Source organism: Chiloscyllium plagiosum, unplaced genomic scaffold (assembly GCF_037043375.1).
Source record: "Chiloscyllium plagiosum isolate Xiang-an unplaced genomic scaffold, Cpla_swu_hap1 HiC_scaffold_19, whole genome shotgun sequence".
NCBI classification, from domain to species: Eukaryota; Metazoa; Chordata; class Chondrichthyes; order Orectolobiformes; family Hemiscylliidae; genus Chiloscyllium; species Chiloscyllium plagiosum.
The window spans coordinates 18,508,189-18,534,163 of record NW_028270157.1 but is presented as its reverse complement, the minus strand read 5'-3'; the positions used below and the strand labels follow the sequence as shown (position 1 = coordinate 18,534,163).

Sequence of the window (25,975 nt, the reverse complement as noted above, 5' to 3'; positions counted from 1 at the left end):
AGAACATATCCAGGGATAGTGATGGTGGCGATGGGGACATTGTAAGGCATGATTCCATGAGTAGGAGTATAGCCAAACAACAGTCTGTGAGAAGACTCTCCCACCTCCATCCACCCATTGTACACTTTGCAACCTTCTCCTTGGCCCCACCCCCCTCTCATTTATCTCTCCACCCTGGAGGCTCCCAGCCTCATTCCTGATCCTGCTCCTTGGATACTGCCTGACCTGCAATGCTTTTCCAGCACCACTTTAATCTTGTAAATGGGTGAAAAGTCAAGGGAATGCAGTCAAAAAAAAAAGTCCCTTTCCCTAACCCTGAGACTTCACCTGACGAAAGAGAAACGCTTCGAAGGCTTGTGATGTTCAAATAAACCTGTTGGACTATAATCTGGTGCCGTGTGACCTCTGACTTTATCCAACCCAGACCAGTCCAAAAATGTGTAGGTTAGGTGAACTGGCCATGCTAAATTACCCGTAGTGTTAGGTGAAGGGGTAAATGTAAGGAAATGGGTCGGTGTGGACTGGTTGGGCCGAAGGGCCTGTTTCCACACTGTAAGTAATCTAAACACTAGACACCCCCACACCATCCATAAACAGGACACACGTCCGACTGCGCCTGCGCGCTCTCGTCCGGCCCATCCGGGGAATTTTTTCCAGGGACAGCGACCAATCACAGGGGTGGACTCACGGGAAGAGCCGGGGCCGGGATTGACGGTACCACTGCGACACGTGAGGGTTTGATCACGTGCCCATGCCCGGTCCAATGAGGTTGCGCTGTGGGCGGGGATGGCACGCGGCTGTCAGCGCGAGCTACCTGACAGTTTGCGGTGGGGGTGCACGCAGTTAGATTGTCATCGCTGAACCTGCTCGCGTTCGCTGGCGGGAAGACCCACCTGTCGAGCCGCACGTTTGATTTTAATTTAGGAGTTCATGGGTGGCCACTCGATCCACTGGTTTCGGAAGGGGCTCCGGCTCCACGACAACCCGGCGTTGCTGGAGGCTCTGGTGGGTTCGGATACTATCCGCTGCGTCTACATCGTCGACCCCTGGTTCGCTGGTTCGTCCAGTGTGGGCATCAACCGGTGGAGGTGAGTTGAATCGAGAGTGACTTGCTGTTTACCGTAGCGACTGCACGGGGCTTGTCGGGGGTTACCGTGGCGACTGCACGGGGGGGGGGGCGTCGGGGGTTACCGTGGCGACTGCACGGGGGGGGGGGCGTCGGGGGTTACCGTGGCGACTGCACGGGGGGGGGGCCGTCGGGGGTTACCGTGGCGACTGCACGGGGGGGGGGGGCGTCGGGGGTTACCGTGGCGACTGCACGGGGGGGGGGGGCGTCGGGGGTTACCGTGGCGACTGCACGGGGCTGTCGGGGGTTACCGTGGCGACTGCACGGGGCTGTCGGGGGTTACCGTGGCGACTGCACGGGGCTGTCGGGGGTTACCGTGGCGACTGCAGGGGGGCTGTCGGGGGTTACCGTGGCGACTGCAGGGCTATCGGTGTTACCATGGCGACTGCAGGGCTATCGGTGTTGCCATGGCGACTGCGGGGACGTCCAAGGGGTTACTGTGGCGACTGTAGGGGCGCCGCTGCCGTGCTTGGCTGCAGAGTGTTGCCATGGGAACAGCACCGTTTCCTGCTGTTGCAGCCTGGAACTGCCCCCATCCCTCAGTGTCCACCACACTTTGGGGTAGTGAATTCCACTGATTCACAACCCTTTGGGAGAAGTAGTTTCCCCTCAACGGTTTTAAATTTGTTACCCCTTATCCTAAGGCAATGACCCCTCGTCCTAGAATGTCCCACAGGAGGTAGCATCTGCTCCCATGTCTACTTTATCCACACTTTTTATTGTCCTGAACACCTCAATTTGATCTCTTCTCATTCTTCTAAATTCCAGACAGTATAAGCCTAAATTGTTCAATCTCACTTCATAAATCCTTCATGTCCTCCTTTATTTGTGGTGCCCAGAACTGGAAGATATTAATGGACTGGTCAGGTGGATAAACCAGTGATAAATAAAATTTAAGCCATGGGGAAGAGGGGTGAGGGTGTGTATTTAGGAAAGTCAAACAAGGCAAGGGTACAGATTGAATGTATTGGAAATGAAACACTAGATAGAAGCAGTGAGAAAGGTGAGAGAAATCCACCTGACTGAATGTAGCCAAAAGAAAATCCCTTTATTATGTCAAATTCCATTCCAAGTAGGAAACAAGTAACCTTGCATCAAGTTTTAAATCTGTTTTAAATGTAAGGAAAACACAGTAACATTTATCAGGTTGTAAATTTCTTTGCAGATTGGTGCTTTTAATGACCTCTGTGTCTTCTAATGACCTCTGAATTACTATTCTAATGTCACTTTGCACTTGTACAAAGAACAGGCTAGAAATGAGATTTGCAAAGAAGCTTACAAGCTTATTATAATTGTTACTGCCATCTTGAATTTTGTAATATGTCTAAAATTTCCCTTTGTGCTCGTGTGATATTATGGTTGCAAATGTGCATTTGCAGGTGATCACCGACCATTTTTGCATTGGAAATGTACTTTCTAAAACATATTCTCTGTAGTTTGAACTGAACTAGCCATGTAAATGCCATGACTGCAAGAGCGGGTCAGAGATTAGTAAGATTGCAGTGACTAACTCACTGCCTGAAAACCTGTCCATTGTTTACACATGGGAGAGATGAAGGCAGAGTGGTATTAATGCTGGACTATTAAGACAGAGACCAGGTATTGTACGGGTTTGAATCCCACCGTGGAAGATCATGAAATTTGAATTAAATAAAAACCTGGAATTAAGAGGCTATGAATCCATTGTCAGTTTGGGGAACAACTCATCTGGTTCGATAATGTTCTTTAGGGAAAGAAATTCTGGTCATTACCTGGTCTGGCCTACATGTGTTTCCAGACCCACAGTCCTCTGGGGCAATTAGAAATGGGCAATAAATGCTGGCTTGTTTCGAAAAACTGTCCTGAATGCACCTAAGAAATCCACCCCCCCCCCCCCCCCCATCCAAGCCTCTGGCACTGAGTCCCAGTCAATATAGGGGAAGTTAAAATCACACACCACAGCAACCCTTCTGTTTTTTACATTTTCCATAGTCGGTCCCCATATCTATTCCTTTATCATCTGCTGGCCTTTAGGATGTCTGTAGTACAAAGTGATTGCACCCTTCCTATTCCTGAGCTCTACCCATCTGGCCTCATTGCATGAGCCCTGTAAGGTGTCCCCAGGTAATACAGGCAGAAACACACACTCTATTTAAAAAGTATCTGATTATGCATCTCAATTGCAATAAACTACGGCAGAGAAAGCAAACGATAGAAAGTGTGATTGGGCTGGGTGGCGTTTTATTTTGTTTGATACAGACACTTGAGCCAGGTGTGCCTTAAACTTTGTGATTCTGTCTGGGCAAAATACTCCAGTGGAGACTGAATCGGTGTTTTATTCAGGTTTACCATAACTTCTTTGCTTTCTATTCTATGCCTCTGCTTATAAGACAGTTTTCTTTTCCCAGTCTTCTTAACCTTCATCTTCAAAGATTTACATTCATACTCTGCCAGGTTTCTCTAGATTTTCCTGATGATCTGTTTTTTTTTTTTGCCATCAAAATACAGTTCATCATTGTTAAATGACATCGGTCATTTGTCTCAAACAAAAACAGAAATTGCTGGAAAAGCTCAGTAGGAGTGCCACCATCTGTGAAAAGAAATCAGAGTTGACGTTTCAGGTCCGGTGACCCTTCCTCAGAATTGTCTTTCATGTGTTTGCCCATTTCACCAATGTGCTAACATTCACTTGAGTTTAGTTAATATCTATGTCTCCAAGTACTTCATTTCCAGTATTTGTATCATCTAAAAATTTTGAACTTATACACTACAAATGTTCATTGTATCTGAATGCTCACCATTCACCAGTGCTGTGTTCTTTCTATCCCTTAACTGCTTTTCTGTCTCTACTCTCCCTTTAATTCCATGTGCTTTAATTCTACAATCTATTATATGGCACTTTATGTCAACTGTCTAAGATGCTGAAAGAATATCAACTGTAATAGCTTTATCCAGCCTATCCATTTCTTCATTGAAGGACTCCATGCAGTTTGTAGGACAGAATTTTTTTTTAAACCAATCCACATTGGCAATTGTTGATTAAACCCATGCCTCTCATAAATTAAGGCCCCAATGATGGTATGTAGAAGTCTTCACACCACAGAAATTAACTTGTCTGAGCTGTTATTACCTGATTTATCTTTTTTAATATCTGAGGTCTTTCAGGCCTGAAGAAAGGTTATTGGTTTAAAATTTAATCTCACTTTCTCTCTCTTCATAGATGCTGCAAGTCCTACTGTGTGTTTTCAATATTTTCTATTCTTAATTCAGGTGGCCAGCATCTACAGAATTTAACTTTTAAATTTTAGATCTTGGTTCTAGCACTCAACCTCATGGTGGATGTGAAATTCCAGTTCTCAGTTGCTAGTTTCTATCACTTTATTTAACTTAATGTCTTTTTCTCCTTTGTGGGGCAATATACTCAGTTATGTTATAGCTCGTTCGGTCAAAATTGTGGCAAGTGGAACAAGTATTAAGAATGTTGATGTCACTTTTATTCCCTTGATTGCATATTGGTTCATGGCCTCAATTGTAATGCCAGCTTGTAGGTTAGCAGCTGCAGTCATGTGTGGCTTGTCCGTATTTACTAAAGTGCATTTCAGAACTGGGTTAACAATCCTTGCAAGCATTGTATCCTTTAGGAGCAGAAATCAACTGCAGAGCAAAGTCTAGCTGTTTGGAAACCATGATGGAGACCATGATTTATTCTCCAAGACAGATTATTTGCTAAGTATCGTGCAAAGATATGGCATGAGTTTCGAACCTTTTATAACTAGGATAAATAAGCCATTAATGGAATATATTGAAGTAATGTTGCATTTTTCTCCCAACTCCAGATTTCTGCTCCAGTGCCTTGAAGATCTTGATGCCAATTTGCGGAAATTAAACTCTCGCTTATTTGTCGTACGTGGTCAACCAGCTGACGTCTTTCCCAGATTGTTTAAGGTGTGAACTTTGCATTTCATTTCGTTTTTAGTTTTATTTTATTTCATACTGTTCAACAATGTTTCATTGTTTGTAAACCTATACAGAATCACACAATTGTCACAGACAGAGGATATTTGGCCCATGTCTGCATTTATTCTCTCAATGGGCAATCATATAATATCATGTAAATGAATATCTCTAGCTCGGGTATAATGGTTACTCAATATTCTATATTACCTAATGATTTTTATAGAACCATCCTCAACACAAAATAGCAATAATCCACGAGGCAACTCAGTGGACCAAAAACAGCTCAGATTTTGTACAAAGACCATCCAGCTCTGAATTATCACTTTCAAGTTAATGTAGGAAGCTGCTTCACGTGGCGGTTTTTGTCAATATTTGTCAAGAATCAAGTGCTTAGCAATTGTGTAAGAAACCTGAAGCCTCATTTTCATTGGATAGCTTTTAACATGGAAAGATACCTTCCAAAATTTGGTATTAATACATTAACACTAGCTAGGCTTTATCATAACGTTAACGTGAGTTAAGAGATTTTCTTTGCTTGCAAACACTTCGTCCTTTCATAAGTCATACAAATATACACTAATATCCATAGTGTTCTGTCTTTTATATCCATATTTCAGAAGTCTTTCAGAAAGCTTCTTACATTGTTGGGCTAGAATATTCTTGAACTGTTTGCATTAAGCAGAACACCCATTTGTACAGTTTTCCAATTTCAGAATGTAACCTGATGTAAAGTGATAGTTTGAGCGGTTATTTTCTGCTGGTACTGAATCTAGTCTTTTATTAATATATGTCCTAAACAGCATATGAGGAAATTGGGCTTTGGTTATTTTTTTGCTGCACTAATATTTTCAAGGCACAGGTTAGTTTTTAAGTTTTGACAGGCCAGCCCCCTGCCCCTATCCTTAATAATACAAGACAATCAAGAGACAAATCACAGTATAAACATAACAATGAAAAAATATGCCTCACCTTGATCACGATTACAGATTTACAAAAAAAGTTACAATTTAGAATTTTATAAGTCACTTACTTACTGATCAGGCTCAAAAATCAAAGGTTGTCCTCTTCTGTAGTTTCTGGCAATCATTTTATTTCTTAACTCTGCAACTGCAAGTGAAGCTAGATGTTAGACCTCCCATTGTCACCATTATGCACTGCTTGTTTATTTTTCTAGTGAAACCCAATCTCCAGAGCTTTTGTGCAAATTTTTTGTCTGACAGCTGTGAAGCTTCACCAGTTTCTTTTTTCGAAGCAACTAACTAATCTCCAAGCCGGATGCAATTCTCAGTCTCCAACCTTGCCACAAACTCCCAAATACTCTCCTTCCTCCTTTTTAAAGTATATTTGCTTTTGTTTTTGATTTTTTTTTTGAAGTTCCAATGTAAACCTTGTAACGTCAGCAATTACTGCCCCAGGGAAGTGAGTAAATCCAGCTGAGCACTGAAAAAAAGACCTCCAATGTTACAAAAATATCAAGCTAACAGTTTTCATTATTTAAATCTCCTTTAGGAATGGAATATTTCCCGTCTTACCTTTGAATATGACTCTGAACCCTTTAGCAAGGAGCGAGATGCAGCTATCAAGAAGTTGGCCATTGAGGCAGGCGTAGAAGTGATTGTGCGGATTTCACACACGTTGTATGATTTGGACATGTAAGGTTTTTAAGTGACTGCAAGTTTGCACATAAAGTTCCGGTTATGTAATTGACCTAGTGTAAGAAACATTTTTTTTGAAAACAACAAGTCAGTTTGAGATCTGTTGAGTATGACTGTTTCATTTCTTGAATTTGTCACCTTTTGTTCAGAAGCTGTCATTGACATCGCTAATAAAACATTAAATCTTGTTTAAAAAATTGAATACTTATAGATGAAGATTGATTATTGGATTGTAAATCTTCAGATCTTCAAATAGAACTTTCCACTTATTCTGAATCTGCATTGAAAAATATCATTAAGTTCTTGCTCAATTTGATATTGTTGCAATTCCTTTATACATATTCCAATAGAAAGTAACCATGACACATCGACCTCTAATATGCAAGCATTTCTAGACACGCACACAGCCAGCTCATTATATCAAGTGTTAACCTTGTGTCTGTTATTATCTTATCCAAACATTAATAATAATTCTCTGAATTGGTATATGTGTATGAATCATTTTGTAGATTTTTACAAGGGTAAAGTGATTCACTTGTAGTGTGTGGTAGCTGACGTAGAATGCTACTGGCAGAATTACATCGCTCGTTTGCAGTTTCTCATAATAGAAACAGTGCAGAGTAGTGGTACATAGAACTTTGACTTTGTTACCGTTTGAATAACTGGATACTATTTTGAGTGGCACCTTATTGACTTCAGAAAGTGGCAGGCATATTCTCAAATGGCCACTAATAACCTTATCGTCAATGCTTAGCAACAAAGAGCATAGGTTGATTTCTCCAATGCTAGAAGTACTTTCCTTAAACTTCACAATTTAAGTTTTTTCCAACACAAAAGTCTATGTAAATTATTAAATGATATGAATTTGTTAAAAACTGAGATTTAATTATTTTCTATGTGTGATATGAATTAATGGTACAGAACAGAAGTTCTAATTAGTTGATGAACTGGTTTCTTTTGACAGGATTATACAGCACAATGGTGGGCAGCCTCCTCTAACATACAAACATTTCCAGACACTTATTAGTCGAATGGAGTCTATAGAAATTCCTGTGGAAACAATCACAGCTGAGGACATGGGAAAATGTACAACGCCTGTCTTTGATGACCATGATGACAAATATGGAGTTCCATCTCTTGAAGAATTGGGTATGAGCCAAAAGTATTTCATAACTGGTTTCCGGCCAGTTGTGATCCCTGAAGAGTTTAGACTAAATTATAACTGGTTTGGAATAATATTTATTTTGATGTAACATTTGACTGAAAACCACAATTAAAATTTATCAGAGGAAATTGGATAAATAATGTTAAGCAAAGGACGATACAGAACGATGGAAAATGAGAAGGCCATTGTGTTGGTTTTTGCATATTGTCACTGTGGTGTTGCGTACTGATTCTGCCTCAACTAGAAGATTTCATCCACTTCTGGACAGCACAACATCCCAGGATTCTTTGTGTACAAAAGGAGGCAATTTGGCCCATTATGTTTGCACTGGATCGCAAAATAAGAGTCACGTCTTGCTGTTGTTCTCCTGCTCTTGCCACATAATGCGTCTCGTGCCCTCTTAAATGGGTCATGTTGAATCTGCCCTCACTTCCTGGCAGTATGTTCCAGACTCGAACAATTCATTATGTGAAACTTTTTTTTTTAACATTGATTTATCTTTATTTGCAAATCTCTTTTAAATCTGTGCATTCACAGGTCCTTTTGAGTGGGAATAGTTTCTCCCTATCTGTCCAGATCCCTCATAATTTTGAAAATTTTGATCAAATCTCCTGTTATCCTTCAACTCTTTTAATAGAAACAATTCCAGCCTGTCAGATCTATCCTCGTAAACAAAGTTTCTCATTCATGGAAATATGGTCATAAATCTCTTTTGCATTCTTTCCAATGTGTCATGTACTTCCTTAAGTATGATATCATTGTTCACAATACTCCTGCTGAGGTCTAATCTGTGTCTTACACAAATTCAATATAGCCCTCTTGTTCTTGTACCCATGACACTATGAATGAAGCTATATGCTTTATTAACTGTGCTCTCCACCTGTCCTGTTACCTGTAGAGTTATGTACAAACAGTCCGGTGTCTCTACTCCGAACACCCTTTAGTGCAGTATCCTTTATGCTATACTGTCTCTTCATGTTCTTCCTACAAAAGTGTATGACCTCACACTTCTGTGTTAAACTTCATCTGCCACCTATTTGTCCATTCCACCAACTTGTCAATGTCCTTTTGACGTTTTACGTTGTCCTCACTGTTTACAATGCTTCCAAATTTATATTTGTGTGCAATTTGTATCCTGCAATCTCAGAATTAGATCATTAATCTAAAACAGGAAAAACAAGTGTTCTAATACTGACCTCGGAGGAACTCCACTAAAATCCTCCTTCCAGTCTGAAAAATATCTATTAAATATTACTGCTTATCATTCAGTCAATTTTAGATTAGATTCCCTACAGTGTGAAAATAGGTCCTTCGGCCCAACGAGTCCACATCGACCCTCCGAAGAGTAACCCACCCAGACCCATTTCCCTCTGACTAAGCAACCAAACACTATGGGCAATTTATAATGGCCAATTCACCATTTTGTATCCATGTTAGTACTTAATTTTCATGAGCTATACTTTGCTCACAAGTCTGTTGTGCAGTGCTGTATCAGATGATTTTTCGAAGCCAGGGTACATCGTATTACCTTCATCAAATCTGTTAATTCTTCAAATAGTTACAATAAGTTAGTTAAACATGAATTCTCAGAAATTTAACAAAATAAAGTCCAGTTGTCAAAGAAAATATAACTGTATTCCAAAAGAAATTCAATAAAAATGTTTCCTATTTTTGCTTCATCCCTATAAACACGCACATACCTCAGTGGTACCCTCAGTAGGTGATCAGGAAAGAAACCTCGTGTGACCTCTAAGTGCAGCTACCAAGCTTTATTTCGGCTTGTTTATGCGTTGACCTCTTAACATCCCTACTCAAGCTTACAGTATTTAAATTTGGCAGAATTAAATCATTACTGAGTCTGATTTAATCTGATTACATTAGATTACATTACATTACATTACAGTGTAGAAACAGGCCCTTCGGCCCAACAAGTCCACACCGACCCGCCGAAGCGAAACCCACCCATACCCCTACATTTACCCCTTACCTAACACTACGGGCAATTTAGCATGGCCAATTCACCTGACCCTCATATCTTTTGGACTGTGGGAGGAAACCGGAGCACCCGGAGGAAACCCACGCAGACACGGGGAGAACGTGCAAACTCCACACAGTCAGTTGCCTGAGGCGGGAATTGAACCCGGGTCTCAGGTGCTGTGAGGCAGCAGTGCTAACCACTGTGCCACCGCGCCGCCCACAAATCTGCTTTGATCAAGATGAGAATTAGTGGATCATAGAATCCCTAGTGTGAAAACAGGCCATTTAGCCCAACAAGTCCACACTGACCCTCCAAAGAGTAACCCAACCAGACCCATTCCCCATTACTCTACGTTTACCCCTGACTAATGCATCTAAACTGCACATCCTTGAACACTATGGGCAATTTAGAGTGGCCAATTCACCTAACCTGCACATCTTTGGACTGTGGGTGGAAACCGGAGCGATGTGCAAACTTAACACAGACAGTTGCCCGAGCCTGGAATCGAACCTGGGCTCCTGGCGCTGTGAGGCAGCAGTGCTAACCACTGGACTACTGTGTCACCCGTTTACAGTGCTTCCAAATTTTTTCCTGACGAAGTCGTTATCTTTTAGAGTCATAGAGATGTACAGCACAGAAACAGACCCTTCGGTCCAACTCGTCCATGCTGACCAGATATCCCAACCCAATCTGGTCCCACCTGCCAGCACCCGCTCCATATCCCTCCAAACCCTTCCTATTCATATACCCATCCAAATGCTTTTTAAATGTTGCAATTGTACTAGCCTCCACCACTTCCTCTGGCAGCTCATTCCATACACTTACCACCCTCTCACCCTAAACCTATGCCCTTTAATTCTGGACTCCCCCACCCCAGGGAAAAGACTTTGTCTATTTACCCTATCCATGCTCCTTATAAGTTTGTAAACCTCTATAAGGTCACTCCTCAGCCTCCAACGCTCCAGGGAAAACAGCCCCAGCCTATTCAACCTGTCCGTATAGCTCAAATTCTCCAACCCTGGCAACATCCTTGTAAATTTTTCTGAACCCTTGCAAGTTTCACAACATCCTTCTGATAGGAAGGAGACCAGAATTGCACGCAATATTCCAAAAGTGGCCGACATCCGCAACCTGACTTCCCAACTCCTGTACTCAATACTCTGACCAATAAAGAAAAGTACACCAAGTATCGTCTTCAAGAATATGTAAGGAATTCTCATTGTATTAACTCCAGCAAATGTGTCTTTGCAGTAACCAGGTCAATGATCGGTTTCATTTAAGATACCCGTTGACATTTATAATCCATTTCTGTGACTTATCCATACTATATAATCGATTAATAAAGTTTGTGTCAAGATATAAAGTAAAATATTCTAGAAATCAGCAGTAAAAACAAATTGCTGAAAATACTTGGATATGGCAGCATCCACGGCGAGAACATGTTACCGTTTTGAGTCTAATATGACTTCTTTAAATTACAAATCGCCGTCTTCTCTCCTTGCTAAATTTTGTAGTGTTAACTCACTTACCAATTAGACTTGTATTACCAAATCATATGAGCACATTAACCTTATCAACTTAGATTTACTCGTACATTTCTTAGGTTCCATGAACTGACTCCCTCAACCTCACCTAAGTAGCTATTATGTTAGCAGCAATGGTGAATATAACTGACTACAACTGCAGGAACGTCAAACCTGAGTTTGATCGATTCCCTAGCATATCTTTCTACTAACAATCCCTAGTTTGTGAGCTGACATAATGACCTTTATTTCTCAAATTCATTATTATTCTGGAGGTGATGAGAAATGAATTGTGACTCTAATCCTATCAAGTCCGAAATCAGCAGAGACTGAAGATCAAAGCTAGGTCTGTGTGACATTGGGGAGGATCCTGGAGATTCTTCTTTTATCTGTTTATCTTTACAGTAGTAGATAACTTTTTAATCCTGCTTTTCTGTTCTTAGGCTTTGATACAGAAGGGCTCTCTTCAGCCGTGTGGCCAGGTGGTGAAACAGAGGCTCTTGCAAGATTAGAAAGACATTTGGAGAGAAAAGTAAGAAGAAAATCTGCTGTAAAAGGAAAATTAGATCAATAAAAGCTAGGGATAGAATATTGAAAATGCTGAAGAATTTTTCAGTGAATATATTTGGAATCCCTTTGGTTGTACAGTGTTTGAACCTATAACATCACACATTTTGTGTGCTCTGTTAATAGCCTTAGTTATCAGATGGTTGCTACTTAAGTGTAGAAGTAGATCTGTACTGGATCATTAGATTTGTCAGCTTACCTTCTGTTTGTTGACTTATTGGTCCATTATTGCTGTTGCTGTAGGTTATTAAAATACTTTTTTTGACAGTGAGGCATTTGCCCAGTGAAGATATCACTGGAAATGTTACTAACATTTTGCAGACTGTCTTCTAGACATAGATTGAAAATATTGCTGTAGTAATCTAAAATGATCAACTATTTTGAGTGTGAATGGATTGAATATATTTTATCTGTATCTCCTAGAACGGATGAATTGAGTACACTTTGCATTACTTCAAGATAAAAACGTAATCAGTAGGTTTGTTTCACATCTTTGCAATTTTGTTCTTTTCCTTTTTCAGGCTTGGGTTGCAAACTTTGAAAGACCACGAATGAACTCCACTTCACTTCTTGCCAGCCCTACTGGGCTAAGTCCATACCTGCGATTTGGTTGTTTGTCATGTCGCCTCTTTTATTTTAAGCTAACTGACTTGTACAAGAAGGTATGGATTTTAAGGGTGCAGCAGAATTAGCTATGAAGTGCACAAAATAATTGGTACAATTTTTCAACCCTGAAGTATGATGGGAGGTATGAAGTCTGTTAAGCTGTTATTTGTACAGACGGCAACAATGAAATTCCATACTTTTTCAGCTTCTAGGGCTGTATTATATTCTGGAGAAGCAACTTGGTAGCTTTTTCTCTTTAGTAGTATTTCTGATGTTAATACATAATGGAATCAGGCGAAGCTGGCTGACGTTTAAAGGCTAAACCACTATTAGGCTAATATTATATAAAAAAACTGGAAATGTACCAACAGCTTTGCAAACAGCTTCTTCCCCACAGTTACCAGACTTATCAGTGGACCTCTCTAATATTAGAGTTGATCTTTCTCTGCATCTTCTGTGGTTGTAAAATGATGATCTGCATATTGTTCTATTACTCTGTACTTATGTAAAGTATGAATTGCCTGGTAAGCATGAAAAACAGTAGTTTTCACTGTATCTTAGCACGTGGCAGTGATAAATCAAATCCAATCTTTTGCATAGAGGAAGCTTAGTTCACAGAGCATCACTGTGATGTTCTTTGAACTAGGATATGACTTTGATAATGACACTGCTATCTATTTCCTGATAGCTGGTTACTCTGCCTCTATCTTCTTGCATATGTTGATTAATTATAATGTGTACAGACTCTTGAGTGAAGAAAATGAAAGTAGCTTCTAGTATGACAGCCTTTAATGGATTAAGATATATTCTTTCATACTTGACTCACCCAATATATTGCAGCAAGTACACACAATACTATTCTGATTTCTTACTTTTCTGTCACTTCACGGAAAGTGGAGAAGGAATACCAGCAGACCCACTTACCTGTCATTGGCAGCTTTCTATGTCTCAAGTTCAGCAGCACTTCTGATAATCAGACTCGCCGAAGAGCTGTCATTGAAGATTATAATTCACAGGATGTTGTACGTGACGGATTCTTGGCAGTCTTTTGTCTTGGTTGCTAGTGATTCTTCCATCAATTTGGAATCAAATGTAATGTTTACTTTTGTATAAACCTGACGTTGGAATTATGTAGTAAATGCAACAAAAAAGATCTTTTTTTCTTTGTAGGAGTTAGCAAGTATGCACTAGAGTGCCACAGATCTTTTTGTTGGCAGAGAAGCATCTGAAAATAAGTTGAGATAAGAGTCTTAAAAATCAGGGGATTCTCAGAATTGCATGAAGTTTACAAATGGGAATAAAATCGATCTCTGATCTGACTCCTACTACAGGGATACCTGAGCAGAAAACAAAAAGGGATATTAGTTAACTTTGTTCCCACAATATGAGAAAATAAAAATAACCATTTCCTTCATTCATGGCAGCTATAATTGATTTTACCCAGATGTACTGTACCTATAGTGAAATTATCAATATACACATTGTTCGCTTACTATAATGTATATGGTGAGAACTTTCCCTCCTTTTTCAACAGGTGAAGAAAAACAGCACCCCACCACTATCCCTTTATGGGCAGCTGTTGTGGCGTGAATTCTTCTATGCAGCAGCTACTAACAACCCTAGGTTTGATAAAATGGAGGGAAATTCGATTTGTGTCCAGGTTCCATGGGACCGGAATCCTGAGGCTCTGGCTAAATGGGCAGAAGGAAGGACAGGATTTCCTTGGATCGATGCAATAATGACACAGCTGCGTCAGGAAGGATGGATCCATCACTTGGCCCGTCATGCAGTAGCTTGCTTCTTAACAAGAGGTGATCTCTGGATTAGCTGGGAAGAAGGAATGAAGGTGACCGAATTATGGTTGAATTGTTAAGATAGATTTCCTATTCTGCGTTGTCCTTTTTGTTACGGCTAACGTCACTGCTCACATTGTAGCTATGCACTGCAACCCATGAATGATCTGTCAACATGTTTTGCCTAAAGCAACTTGGGATTTACTATACCGACTGCTTGCACAGTCATCTCATGTTTATTTTGTGTATTTCACTTTTTTCTGCTGCAAGCTGTATATTTCTTGTTGAAATTTGCTTTTCTGGGCAGTGGCAATCAAGTGTTTTGCCCTGGTGTCATGATTTTAAGTGTAAAATCAGCAAGTGAATGTTGGCAGGGTATTTTGACCATGTGGGACATTACAGTCTAGTTGTCGCAGTTTTACATGCAGTAACCTTATCTGCATTTGGAGCTTAGTTCACGTCTTGCATGGTCGTCTTTCTCTTTCAGCAATTCCCCACTACTCTCTCGTTGGCTCACGTCATCAAGACATTCAACGAGTCATACAAAAATATTTGATTGGGAAACCAATTAAAGTAGGAGGTCGCTGAAACTGAAGACACATTCACTTTGATGGAGTTAATAATTTTGAAAACCTGGTTTTTCTAAATACTGGTATTTCTTTAAGTTTCACATAAGTTAGACTGAAAGTAACAAATTCATTGTCCTGATGCAGAACCCAGAATATTAATGAGCAGTTTGATTCTGTGGCCAAATCAATTACTATGTACTCTAGCGCACACATCTCTATATTAGGAGCACAAATTTGTAAACTTTACTCTTGGGATTTCAAGGGTCTTTTTAATACTACATTACAAGAATTCGAGAACAAACTATTGTGTTATTGCTCCAGATTTAATTGTTCATTGTCATGCTTGTTGTTTTTAAATAGGTATTTGAAGAGTTATTACTGGATGCTGACTGGAGTGTAAATGCTGGAAGTTGGATGTGGCTGTCCTGCAGCTCATTCTTCCAACAATTTTTTCATTGCTACTGCCCTGTGGGTTTTGGACGTAGAACTGACCCCAATGGAGATTATATCAGGTACTTAATATATTATCTGTTATGGAGATAGAAAGATACCTGTGCTCCCTGTACCACATTCACGTTTATACTGAAGCTTGGCTCATGTATGGCTCTTATCAAAGTGTCCCTGCTTGTTTAACACTTGCCAAATTTCTCTACCCAACCCAGGGGTGGTAGTAGGGCCCTTATCAACAGGTCTGTCACTTTGATCTCTTCATAACTTAACCACCTTTTTGTGTCCTATAAAATTCCAATTATTACCCATTTCCCCCCAGGTTTACCCCTCTTGGCTTCAACTGAGTGACTTCTACTGAGTGACTTCTCATCCTCAAGGTGAGATGCCAGAAGACTGGAGGTTGGCTAATGTGGTGCCACTGTTAAAGAAAGGTGGTAAGGACAAGCCAGGGAACTATAGACCAGTGTGCCTGACATCAGTGGTGGGCAAGTTGTTGGAGGGAATCCTGAGGGAGAGGATGTACGTGCATTTTGAAAGGCAAGGACTGATTAGGGATAGTCAACATGACTTTGTGCATGGGAAATCATATTTCACAAACTTGATTGAGTTGTTTGAAGAAGTAACAAAGAGGATTGATGAAGGCAGAGTGGTAGATGTGATCCACATGGACTTCAGTAAGGCATTCAACAAGGTTTTCCATTGGAGACTGGTTACCAAGGTTAGATCTCGTGGAATACAAGGAGAACTAGCCATTTGGATACAGAACTGACCCGACGGAAGAAGACGATGGTGGTGGAGAGTTGTTTTTCAGACTGGAGGCCTGTGACAGTGGAGTGCCACAAGGATCGATGCTGGGTCCACTATTTTTCGTCATTTATATAAATGATTTGGATGTAAGCAATAAGAGGTATAGTTAGTAACTTTGCAGATGACACCTAAATTGGAGGTGTAGTGGGCAGCAAAGAAGGTTACCTCAGATTACAATGGGATCTTGATCAGATGGGCCAATGGGCTGAGTAGTAACAGAGTTTAATTTAGATAAACGTGAGATGCTGCATTTTGGGAAAGCAAAACTTAGCAGGATGTATACACTTAATGGGAAGGTCCTAGGGAGTGTTGCTTAATAAAGAGACCTTGGAATGCTGGTCCATAGCTCCTTGAAAGTGGAGTTGCAGGTAGATAGGATAGTAAAGGTGGTGTTTGGTATGCTTTCCTTTATTGGTCAGAGTATTGAGTACAAGAGTTGGGAGGTCATGTTGCAGCTTTACAGGACGTTGATTAGGCCATTGTTGAAATATTGCGTACAGTTCTGGTCTCCTTCCTTATTGGAAGGATGTTGTGAGACTTGAAAGGGTTCCGAAAAGATTTAAAAGGATATTGCCAGGGTTTGAGGATTTGAGCTATAGGGAGAGGTTGAATAGGCTAGGGTTGTTTTCCCTGGAGTGTTGGAGGTTGAGGGGTGACCTTATAGAGGTTTATGAAATCCAGGAGAGGCATGGGATTGGATAAATAGACAAAGTCTCTTCCCTGGGGTTGGGGAGTCCAGAACTAGAGGGTGAGAGGGGAAAGATATAAAAGAGACCTAAGGGGCAACACTTTCACACAGAGGGTGGTACATGTATGGAATGAGCTGCCAGTGGAAGTGGTGGAGGCTGGTACAATTGCAACATTTTAAAAGGCATCTGGATGGGTATGTGAATAGGAAGGGTTTGGAGGGATATGGGCCGGGTGCTGGCAGGTGGGACTAGATTGGGTTGGCATACCTGGGCAGGTTGGAGTGAAGGGGTCTGTTTCCGTGCTGGACATCTCTATGACTCTATTTCATTTTTATTTTCATCTTCACTTATCTATCCTTTTAATTTCATTGCCTTTTTTGTCCTTGCTCTATCTCTTCGTTGTATAGTCTTAAATGCCATCTTCCATTATACCTTCACTCTTGTGCTTCTGATCATTGACAAACATTTGTAACCTTACCAGCCATTTGTAATTTTCTCCTCCACTATAGTTGTAAAAGTGGCTATAGTAGCTGATTTGTGAATTAACTAATATTTGATATCTCTCCCTTTCGATTGTATGTGGGAAAATAATCTGTTTTCAACCGGGAAGAGCAAACCTATAACGCACAACCTGTTTTTACGGTTAAGCTTTAAGCCAAAAAGTAAGATTGACTTTATGAATCATAATTTCAAAGGATTGGAATCTCTCCTCTGATCATTTTGGTATTGCAGAATTGCCAGGTCAGAAATTATACCTGCTGACCTGGCCTAAAATCAGCAAAAGGAAAGCCACATGTAACAGAAGTGGCAGCCCTGACACCCACTTGTGTATTGGCTTGTGTAGATGCAATGAGCTGATCAATCAGCTTCAATGATGTGCTGTTTGGATTTTAGCCTGATGTGGAGGTGTGGTGTTGGACTGGGGTGGACAAAGTCAGAAGTCACATGACACCAGATGACACTTCACTTGATGAAGAAGCAGCACTCCGAAACCTTATGATTTCAAATAAGCCTGTTGGACTGGTGTTGTGTGATTCCTGAATATTACCAATAAGTGTGCTTTGCACCTGGGCGAGTTGACTTAGTGGTAAGATGTTTTTATCTTAAACTTTGGGTTGACTTGGACATAAAGTTGATCATTACTCAAATATATATGGCTTTTTTTTCTGAAGTACAACTTTTTAGAATTATATCTGAATCATCACTTTTTTTAAGTTTCATGTTAATGTACAGTTTATGATAAATAAGATGTATGGATGATGGCGTTCTACTGAGTGCTGTCCTGGTTGTATTTTTAGGAGATATCTGCCAGTCCTCAGAGGTTTCCCTGCCAAACATATTTATGATCCTTGGAATGCTCCAGAGTGTGTACAGAAAGCTGCAAAATGCATCATTGGTGTTCATTATCCAAAACCCATGGTGAACCATGCTGAAGCCAGTCGCCTGAATATTGAACGAATGAAACAAATCTACCAGCAGTTTTCTCGCTACAGAGGCCTGGGTGAGGGGAGAAATAACTTTCTTAAATTATAATTTTTTTTCTCTTTAATAATGTTAAGCAGTAATGCAGCAATCTACAGATGAAAGACTCAAGACTTGAAGAAAGCTTTGAGGAGAAAGTGAGGACTGCAGATGCTGGAGATCAGAGCTGAAAATGTGTTGCTGGAAAAGCGCAGCAGGTCAGGCAGCATCCAAGGAACAGGAGAGTCGACGTTTCGGGCATAAGCCCTTCTTCAGGAATATGCCCGAAGAAGGGCTGAAGAAGGGTTTATGCCTGAAACGTCGATTCTCCTGTTCCTTGGATGCTGCCTGAACTGTTGAAGAAAGCTTTGTAAAGAAGGCAATAGTATGATTGAAGATACGGGTTCATTGCTGCTTGATGAGTGAGTTTGGTCGAGTGAACAAACTGTTTAAATTACCAAACAGCCATTTCGATGCCTTGTTTCTGATTAGCTACCTTGAATTCATTAACTTAGAGGCTGTTTTTCCTTCTGACATTGAGAAGTATTTGTCTGATCTGATGCCAAACTTCCTGTCTGGTGTCAAGTGAAATAGTTCACTGGAAGTACGCAGCTTCCACAAAATCACTTCAGGGCAATCACTAAACATGGGTTATCTTTATGGGACACCATACTAACTTTGTATCATCCACAGACCATACTACAGGCAAATGGAAGAAGTAGCCGAAACTTGTATTCTTCTTGAAACGTATCTGCGTCTGTGGATATTGGCCTCACCCTGATCTGAAACGAAACACCTGCATTGATCCTCAGTCAATAATTTCAGTCTACTTTACTTTTTATAAACTGATTTTCTCAATGTTTGCAAATTGAATCTTGATTGAATTTCCATTGAGAATAGTGGTGATTAATCTGGTCACGTGTAAATTAGAGTACTTGTTTTTGAATCTCAAGACATTCGTGAGGACATCTTATCATACTGAGTCAGCTCACTGTTTAGAAAGTAATCAATGCTTGTATTCTTTTTTCCAAAGTGCAAGACCTCGCATTTGCTCACATTGAACTTCATCAGCCATTTCCTGGACCACTCTCCCGAACTGTCTAGATCCTTCTGCAGCCTCCCCATTTCCTCAGTACTACCTGCCTGTCCACCTATCTTCGTATCATCGGCAAACTTCGCTAGAATGCCCCCAGTCCCTTCATCCAGATCATTAATATATAACGTGAACAGCTGCGGCCCCAACACTGAACCCTGTGGGACAACGCTTGTCACCGGCTGCCATTCCGAAAAAGAACCTCTTATCCTAACTCTCTGCCTTCTGTCAGACAGCCAATCCTCAATCCATGCCAGTAGTTCACCTCGAACACCATGGGCCCTCACCTTACTCAGCAGCCTCCTGTGTGGCACCTTATCGAAGGCCTTTTGGAAGTCTAGATAGACCACATCCACTGGGTTTCCCTGGTCTAACCTACTTGTCACCTCTTCAAAGAATTCTAACAGGTTTGTCAGGCACGACCTCCCCTTACTAAATCCATGTTGACTTGTTCTAATCCGACCCTGCTCTTCCAAGAATTTAGAAACCTCGTCCTTAACGATGGATTCTAGAATTTTACCAACAACCGAGGTTAGGCTAATTGGCCTATAATTTTCCATCTTTTGTCTTGATCCTTTCTTGAACAATGGGGTTACAACAGCAGTCTTCCAATCATCCGGGACTTTCCCTGACTCCAGTGACGTTTGAAAGATCTCAACCAATGCCTCCGCTATTTTCTCAGCCACCTCCCTCAGAACTCTAGGATGTAGCCCATCGGGGCCAGGAGATTTGTCAATTTTAAGACCTTTTAGCTTTTCTAGCACTATCTCATTTGTAATGGCAACCATACTCAACTCAGCCTCCTGACTCCCTTTAATTGTTGGGATATTACTCATGTCTTCCACTGTGAAGACTGACGCAATGTACTTATTAAGTTCTCCAGCTATTTCCTTATCTCCCATCACTAGCCTTCCAGCATCAGTTTGCAGTGACCCAATGTCTACTTTTGCCTGTCGTTTGTTTCTTATGTATTGAAAGAAACTTTTACTATCATTCCTAATATTACTGGCTAGCCTACCTTCATATTTGATCCTCTCCTTCCTTATTTCTCTCTTTGTTATCCTCTGTTTGTTTTTGTAGCCTTCCCAATCTTCTGATTTCCCAGTGCTCTTGGCCACTTCATAGGATCTCTCTTTTTCTTTGATACATTTCCTGACTTCCTTTGTCAGCCATGGCTGTCTAATCCATCCCTGGATAATTTTTCATTTCTTTGGGATGAACCTCTGTACTGTGTCCTCAATTAAACCCACAAACCCCTGCCATTTTTGCTCTACTGTCTTCCCTGCTAGGCTCTGCTTCCAGTCGATTTTCGTCAGTTCCTCTCTCCTGCCCTTGTAATTACCTTTGTTTAACTGTAACACACCATTACATCCGATTTTGCCTTCTCTCTTTCAAACTGCAGACTGAACTCTACCATATTATGATCGCTGCTTCCTAAGTGTTCCCTTACTTTAAGATCTTTTATAAAGTCTGGTTTGTTACATAGCACTAGGTCCAAAATAGCCTGCTCCCTTGTGGGCTCCATGACAAGCTGTTCCAAAAAGCTATCCTGTAAACATTCCAAGAATTCCCTTTCTTTGGATCCACTGGCAACATTTATTTACCCAGTCCACCTGCATATTGAAGTCCCCCATGATCACCGTGACCTTGCCTTTCTGACATGCCTTTTCTATTTCCCGGTACATGTTGCGCCTCTGGTCCTGACCACTGTTAGGAGGTCTGTACATAACTCCCATTATGGTTTTTTTGCCTTTGTGGTTCCTCAATTCCACCCACACAGACTCCACATCATCCGACCCTATGTCATTCAGTGCCATAGATTTAATTTTGTTCTTAACTAAGAAGGCCACCCGCCCCCTCTGCCCACCTCTCTGTCTTTTCGATAAGTTGTAAATCCTTGGATGTTTAACTGCCTGTCCTGCAACCATGTCTCTGTGATGGCTACCACATCATAATCATTCACGATGATCTGTGCCGTTAATTCATCTACTTTGTTACAAATGCTACGAGCATTCAGGTAAAGTGCCTTAATGCTAACATTCTTATCATTAGAGATATTGAAAGTCATAAGATGTCCTAGGTTATCCTTCCTTTTTGTTGCATTCCTAATCTGCCTCCAGGTTAAATCCACGTGCATACATGCTATCCTCCTGCTTATCTTTCCATTTAACTTCATGTCGCTTTCACTTTCCCTCTTTTCCCCCCCCAACTCAAGTTTAAAGTCCTACTGACCACCCTATTTATCCTCTTTGCTAGAACATTGGTACCAGATCGGTTCAGGTGGAGACTGTCCCAACAGTACATTTCCCCCGGTTCCAAAACTGATGCCAATGCCCCATGAAATGGAATCCCTCTTTCCCACAGCAATCCCTTAACCACGTGTTTACTTCCCTAATTTTCTTATCCCTATGCCAATTGCCACGTGACTCGGGCAGTAATCCGGAGATTATGACCCTTGAGGACCTGTACTTCAATTTCCTTCCTAGTGCTTGATAATCCCCAAACAGGTCCTCCACCCTAGCTTTGCCTATGTTGTTAGTCCCAATGTGGACCACAACAACTGGATCCTCCCCCTCCCGTTCCAATATCCTTTCAAAGTGGTAGGAGATGTCCCACACCCTGGCACCGGGCAGGCAACACACCATGCGAGACTCCCGATCTGGCTTGCATAATACAGTTCTGCCCTGTCACAGTGTGATGTGCAGCATATTTTCTGTTGGAGACTGAAGGTGGCCCTGCAAGATGGATCAGTTTTAGATATATCTAAATATTTTAAAATGAGAATAAAGTACAAAGGCTGGGATCATATTTATCATGAGAACAAGTTTGTACTCTTTTGTTTCAACAATATCTAGTGTTGGTCTTCAATAGAAAAAAAGATGTTGTGTTTGTTAACAGAAGAAGTTACATAGAAATACAGAAAACCAACGTGTTGCAATAAATGAAATGCCAGTCTTTAGCGGAATACAAATTACAAAAAACATCTGCTATCTTAACATTGCAAATTATGCAGCAATTTGATAAATGGTAACTTTTGTTTATGAAAGTTTACCTTGCTTTTAGGTCTTCTTGCTTCTGTGCCTTCTAACCCTAATACAAGTGCCGGACCTATGGAATATTCACAAGGCGGGAGCACACATGGATGTAGTAGCATAACAACAGGTAGATGCTTTTGGAATGGGGAAGCAATGTGGAAGGTGAAGCTGCAGTTTTACAGATAGACATTATTCATGTTCTCTTGGTACACTCTATTGTATAATCCTGTATAATCTTATAAGCAAAATACTGCATGTGCTAGAAATCTGAAAGAGACACGCAGTGCCAGATACACTCAGCAGGTCTGACTGCATCTGTGAAGAGTGAATTAGAGTTAACTTTAAAAGATAATGAGGCTACCCCAGTTCCAATCCTTTTTTGGTTTATGATCATTTACAAGTTACTTAAAAAAAAAAAAAAATCCTGTTGTAGTTCACTGTGCAAGGTGGAGTGATGGTTTGTGTGTAGAGGCAGGCAGCTGGCAAGGCCAACCAGGTTTCCCATTCCTCATTGCTGTCACTGGCATCCAATGGACTTATTTTAGATATTTTTAATCAATCTGTTCAGCCATGGTATCTCCACCATCTGGAGCAGGTGGGACTAAATTTCTAACAGTCAGGAGAGATCCCATCAAGAGTGAAACATAGCCTGGGTGAGTACATAGTTTGGGTGAATTGGCCATGCTAAATTGCCCAAAATATTAGGTGTATTAGTCAGGGGGGAATGGGTCTGGTTGGGTTGCTCTTTGGAGGGTAGGTGTGGACTTGTTGAGCCAAAGGGCCTGTTTCCACACTGTAGGGAATCTAATCTAAGTATTAGGACCAAGCATGGAAAGGTAAGGAATCTAACTTCAGGCACAACAGGTAAAGGGACAACTATAAAAAGGGGACAGATGGAATACAAGGTGAAGTGTGAGGTTATGCATTTTTACTAGGATCAGAGGTGTAGACTATTTTCTAAACTAGGAAAGATTGTAGGGAGGAGAGTCGGGAACCAACATTTAATGAAGAATTAGCTTGTTTATTGTCATCCAACAGGGAACGCAAGTTTATTTGTCAACAAATTAAAGCAAATTTAAAACAGATTCCCTAAAATAGATTCTTTACATTTTTGAAATCTATCTTAAAAATATATCCATTAAACTTCGTCTGGCTGGATTAATGTTTTCTGATTTTGAGTGATGTGCAAGTTTTAAAGTAAGCTTGATTTTAGATGACATAACTGGTGATCTTTTATTTCAGGCAAGAGTTTCTTGGTTAGCAGCCGAAGCTCTGGAAAACGGCCCAGTCTTGGTGAAGGAATACCAAGAGTAGAGCCTCAAAGTCAGAGGCAAAACAATGACTAGGTAAGGACATCCAGACACACTCAATACAAATCATTTTTAGGCACAAATGACAGATGAGAGACCATTAGGTTCATTAAGGTGTTTTACCTTCTTTATCAACACGTGGTCACAGCTTTTCCCAGCCTATTCCAATATCTCTTTGTTCATGTAACCATTGTAATGTCTATTGTAAAATCTAATAAAGGAATTAAAGTTCTGGATTAAATATTTTAGAAATTATGTTCAGATGTCTTTTAGGGCAAAATGAACAGTTGAGCTGGACACATTGCTAAATTCCATGTTTATTTTTCTTTCAGTGCACTTGGAAACAAGGGAAAAATAAAAGAATATAAGGACGAATTACAAGAGGGAAAGGTTAGAGTACACATTGACCAACCTGGACCTTTTTTATTTTTAAGAAAAACCTTATCTGAAATATGGGAAGGAAAGATTGGGAAATACATTCTATAAATGTTTGAGTCAATTTGACAAAAATGTATTGTCGGAAGATTGGAGTGAAAGGTCATATTAAATCCTGCTGTAAATATTTAATTTGAATTTCTGAAGTTAAACACTGAATTATTGATGGCATGTTTAGTTATAGACCTCTATTTTTATAATATATTCATAAACAATATTTAAATAATTTAGCATTAAATTCTGTAATTTCTTTTTAAGTGATGCTGCAAGTAGAGTATTTGATTGGGAAATGCTTTGGTTCCTTTTTTCACATTGGGTCTTATAGCTGACCACTCCTTCCAGTGTCCCCCCCCCTCCTACTTCAATTAGGTCCAACTGGCTGGCATTTTTTTAATGGAAACTAGCCAGCACTTGGCTGGTATTCACATGAAGGCATTGAGTATGCATCAATCAGTATAAACTTACACAAAATTGTATGACATGCTGTAAATACTTGCCATAGGATTTCAATGCAGGAAATACAGGGCTAGATCTCTAACTCCATTCAGGAGTGGAGACAAGCAGATATATGCAGATATTCCCACTTAGCCTTGAGCAACATGTCACATTCTGTGAACTGCCTCTCCACATACAGTGGGTAGCCAGTTCACTCTGGTCAAGGTCTATATAGGCCTGCTGTCAGAGGCTGACTGCAATTGTCCAGTTGGCCCTCTGGGTTTGTGCAAGTAGTGGAAGATCATCCAGTCAACTGAAGGCAGATGCCTAACAGCAAAGGTTGGTGGGGGAGATACAGCAACACACTATACTGACACGTTTGGATGCCTCCCTGAAAACCTGGATGTAGCTGAAGTGATAGGCTGGTGGCCCACCTGCTGGTCCTCTGATTTTTAAAATATTGCAGAGACAACCTTCCATTCTCCCTCCATTTCCAAGTCTGTCCAGTGTTCTTAATTGGATGGCAAGCTCATTCTGTTTATTATTTGGACATTTTAGGAAAATGACAGGCCACAAGCTGTGTAGGCTTTTGACCCCTGTATGAGTCTGACAGTGGTTCATGAAACTCATAGGAACATCTTTGTTTAAAAGATCAAGGAGAAGAAATGTATAATCACAATTGCTTGCATGAAACATGGATTTAGCTAACTGAATAGCAGCTGCAATTTGCATTTATATAGCATGTTCAATGCAGTAAAACATTCCATTGTGCTTTAGTGGAGCATTGACTTTGAGCAATTTGTCCCACTTCCTACCCATTCCCTTGATAGTCATCGATGTGTCTCATCTTTACAAATTGACAGACAGGAAGTTTGTCAATTCAGTGAGAGTGGACAGATTGAGAGGGGCAGTATTCAGATAGCACTCAGTCTATATATGAAAATTAATGCTATAATGCACACTAACTCTCCAACTGTGCATAGGGTGAACACAGACTCTCACTGTCTTTGTCTTTTAAATATTTGTATTGCACTTGGTGAAACTGTCAAAACACAAGCTGGAAAATAATGTATAAAGAACTGTGGATGCTGGAAATCCGAAACAAGAACAGACATTGCTGGAGAAACTCAGCAGGTCTGGTGGCATCTTAGAAAGTTATCATTTCACAGCTGGTGACCCTTCTCGACAATACCTGCTGAGTTTCTCCAGCTGTTCCAGTAACTGGAAAATGTTTATTTTTAAAGTGAATAAAATGTTATACTAAAGTGTTTGTTTCTGTTCCTTTGTTCTCTGTTCATATGCATTAATTGTGGTTTTTTAATGTTCACGTGTAGCCAAATTG

The 25,975-nt window shown here is 40.6% G+C and overlaps 1 protein-coding gene across 1 annotated transcript; it reads left to right on the top strand.

Annotated features, from left to right (window-relative positions):
• The first annotated feature begins 803 nt into the window (after positions 1-803).
• Positions 804-25,899, top strand: cry1b (cryptochrome circadian regulator 1b). Its single transcript, XM_043709856.2, has 12 exons — positions 804-1,088; positions 4,942-5,050; positions 6,572-6,714; positions 7,682-7,866; positions 11,827-11,915; positions 12,472-12,612; positions 14,091-14,402; positions 15,279-15,430; positions 18,163-18,365; positions 22,482-22,580; positions 23,696-23,799; positions 24,096-25,899. The coding sequence occupies exons 1-11, from the start codon at positions 931-933 to the stop codon at positions 23,797-23,799; spliced, it is 1,695 nt and encodes a 564-aa protein (XP_043565791.1). The 5' UTR covers positions 804-930; the 3' UTR covers positions 24,096-25,899.
• The last annotated feature ends 76 nt before the right edge of the window (positions 25,900-25,975 follow it).

What these genes read in the sequence shown, in the direction of transcription:
- cry1b (XM_043709856.2), top strand. Translation starts at nt 931, where the DNA reads ATGGGTGGCCACTCGATCCACTGGTTTCGGAAGGGGCTCCGGCTCCAC. An exon ending in GTGGGCATCAACCGGTGGAG is followed by an intron (nt 1,089 to 4,941) that starts GTGAGTTGAATC and finishes TCCCAACTCCAG; the next exon opens with ATTTCTGCTCCAGTGCCTTG. An exon ending in TAACTGACTTGTACAAGAAG is followed by an intron (nt 12,613 to 14,090) that starts GTATGGATTTTA and finishes CTTTTTCAACAG; the next exon opens with GTGAAGAAAAACAGCACCCC.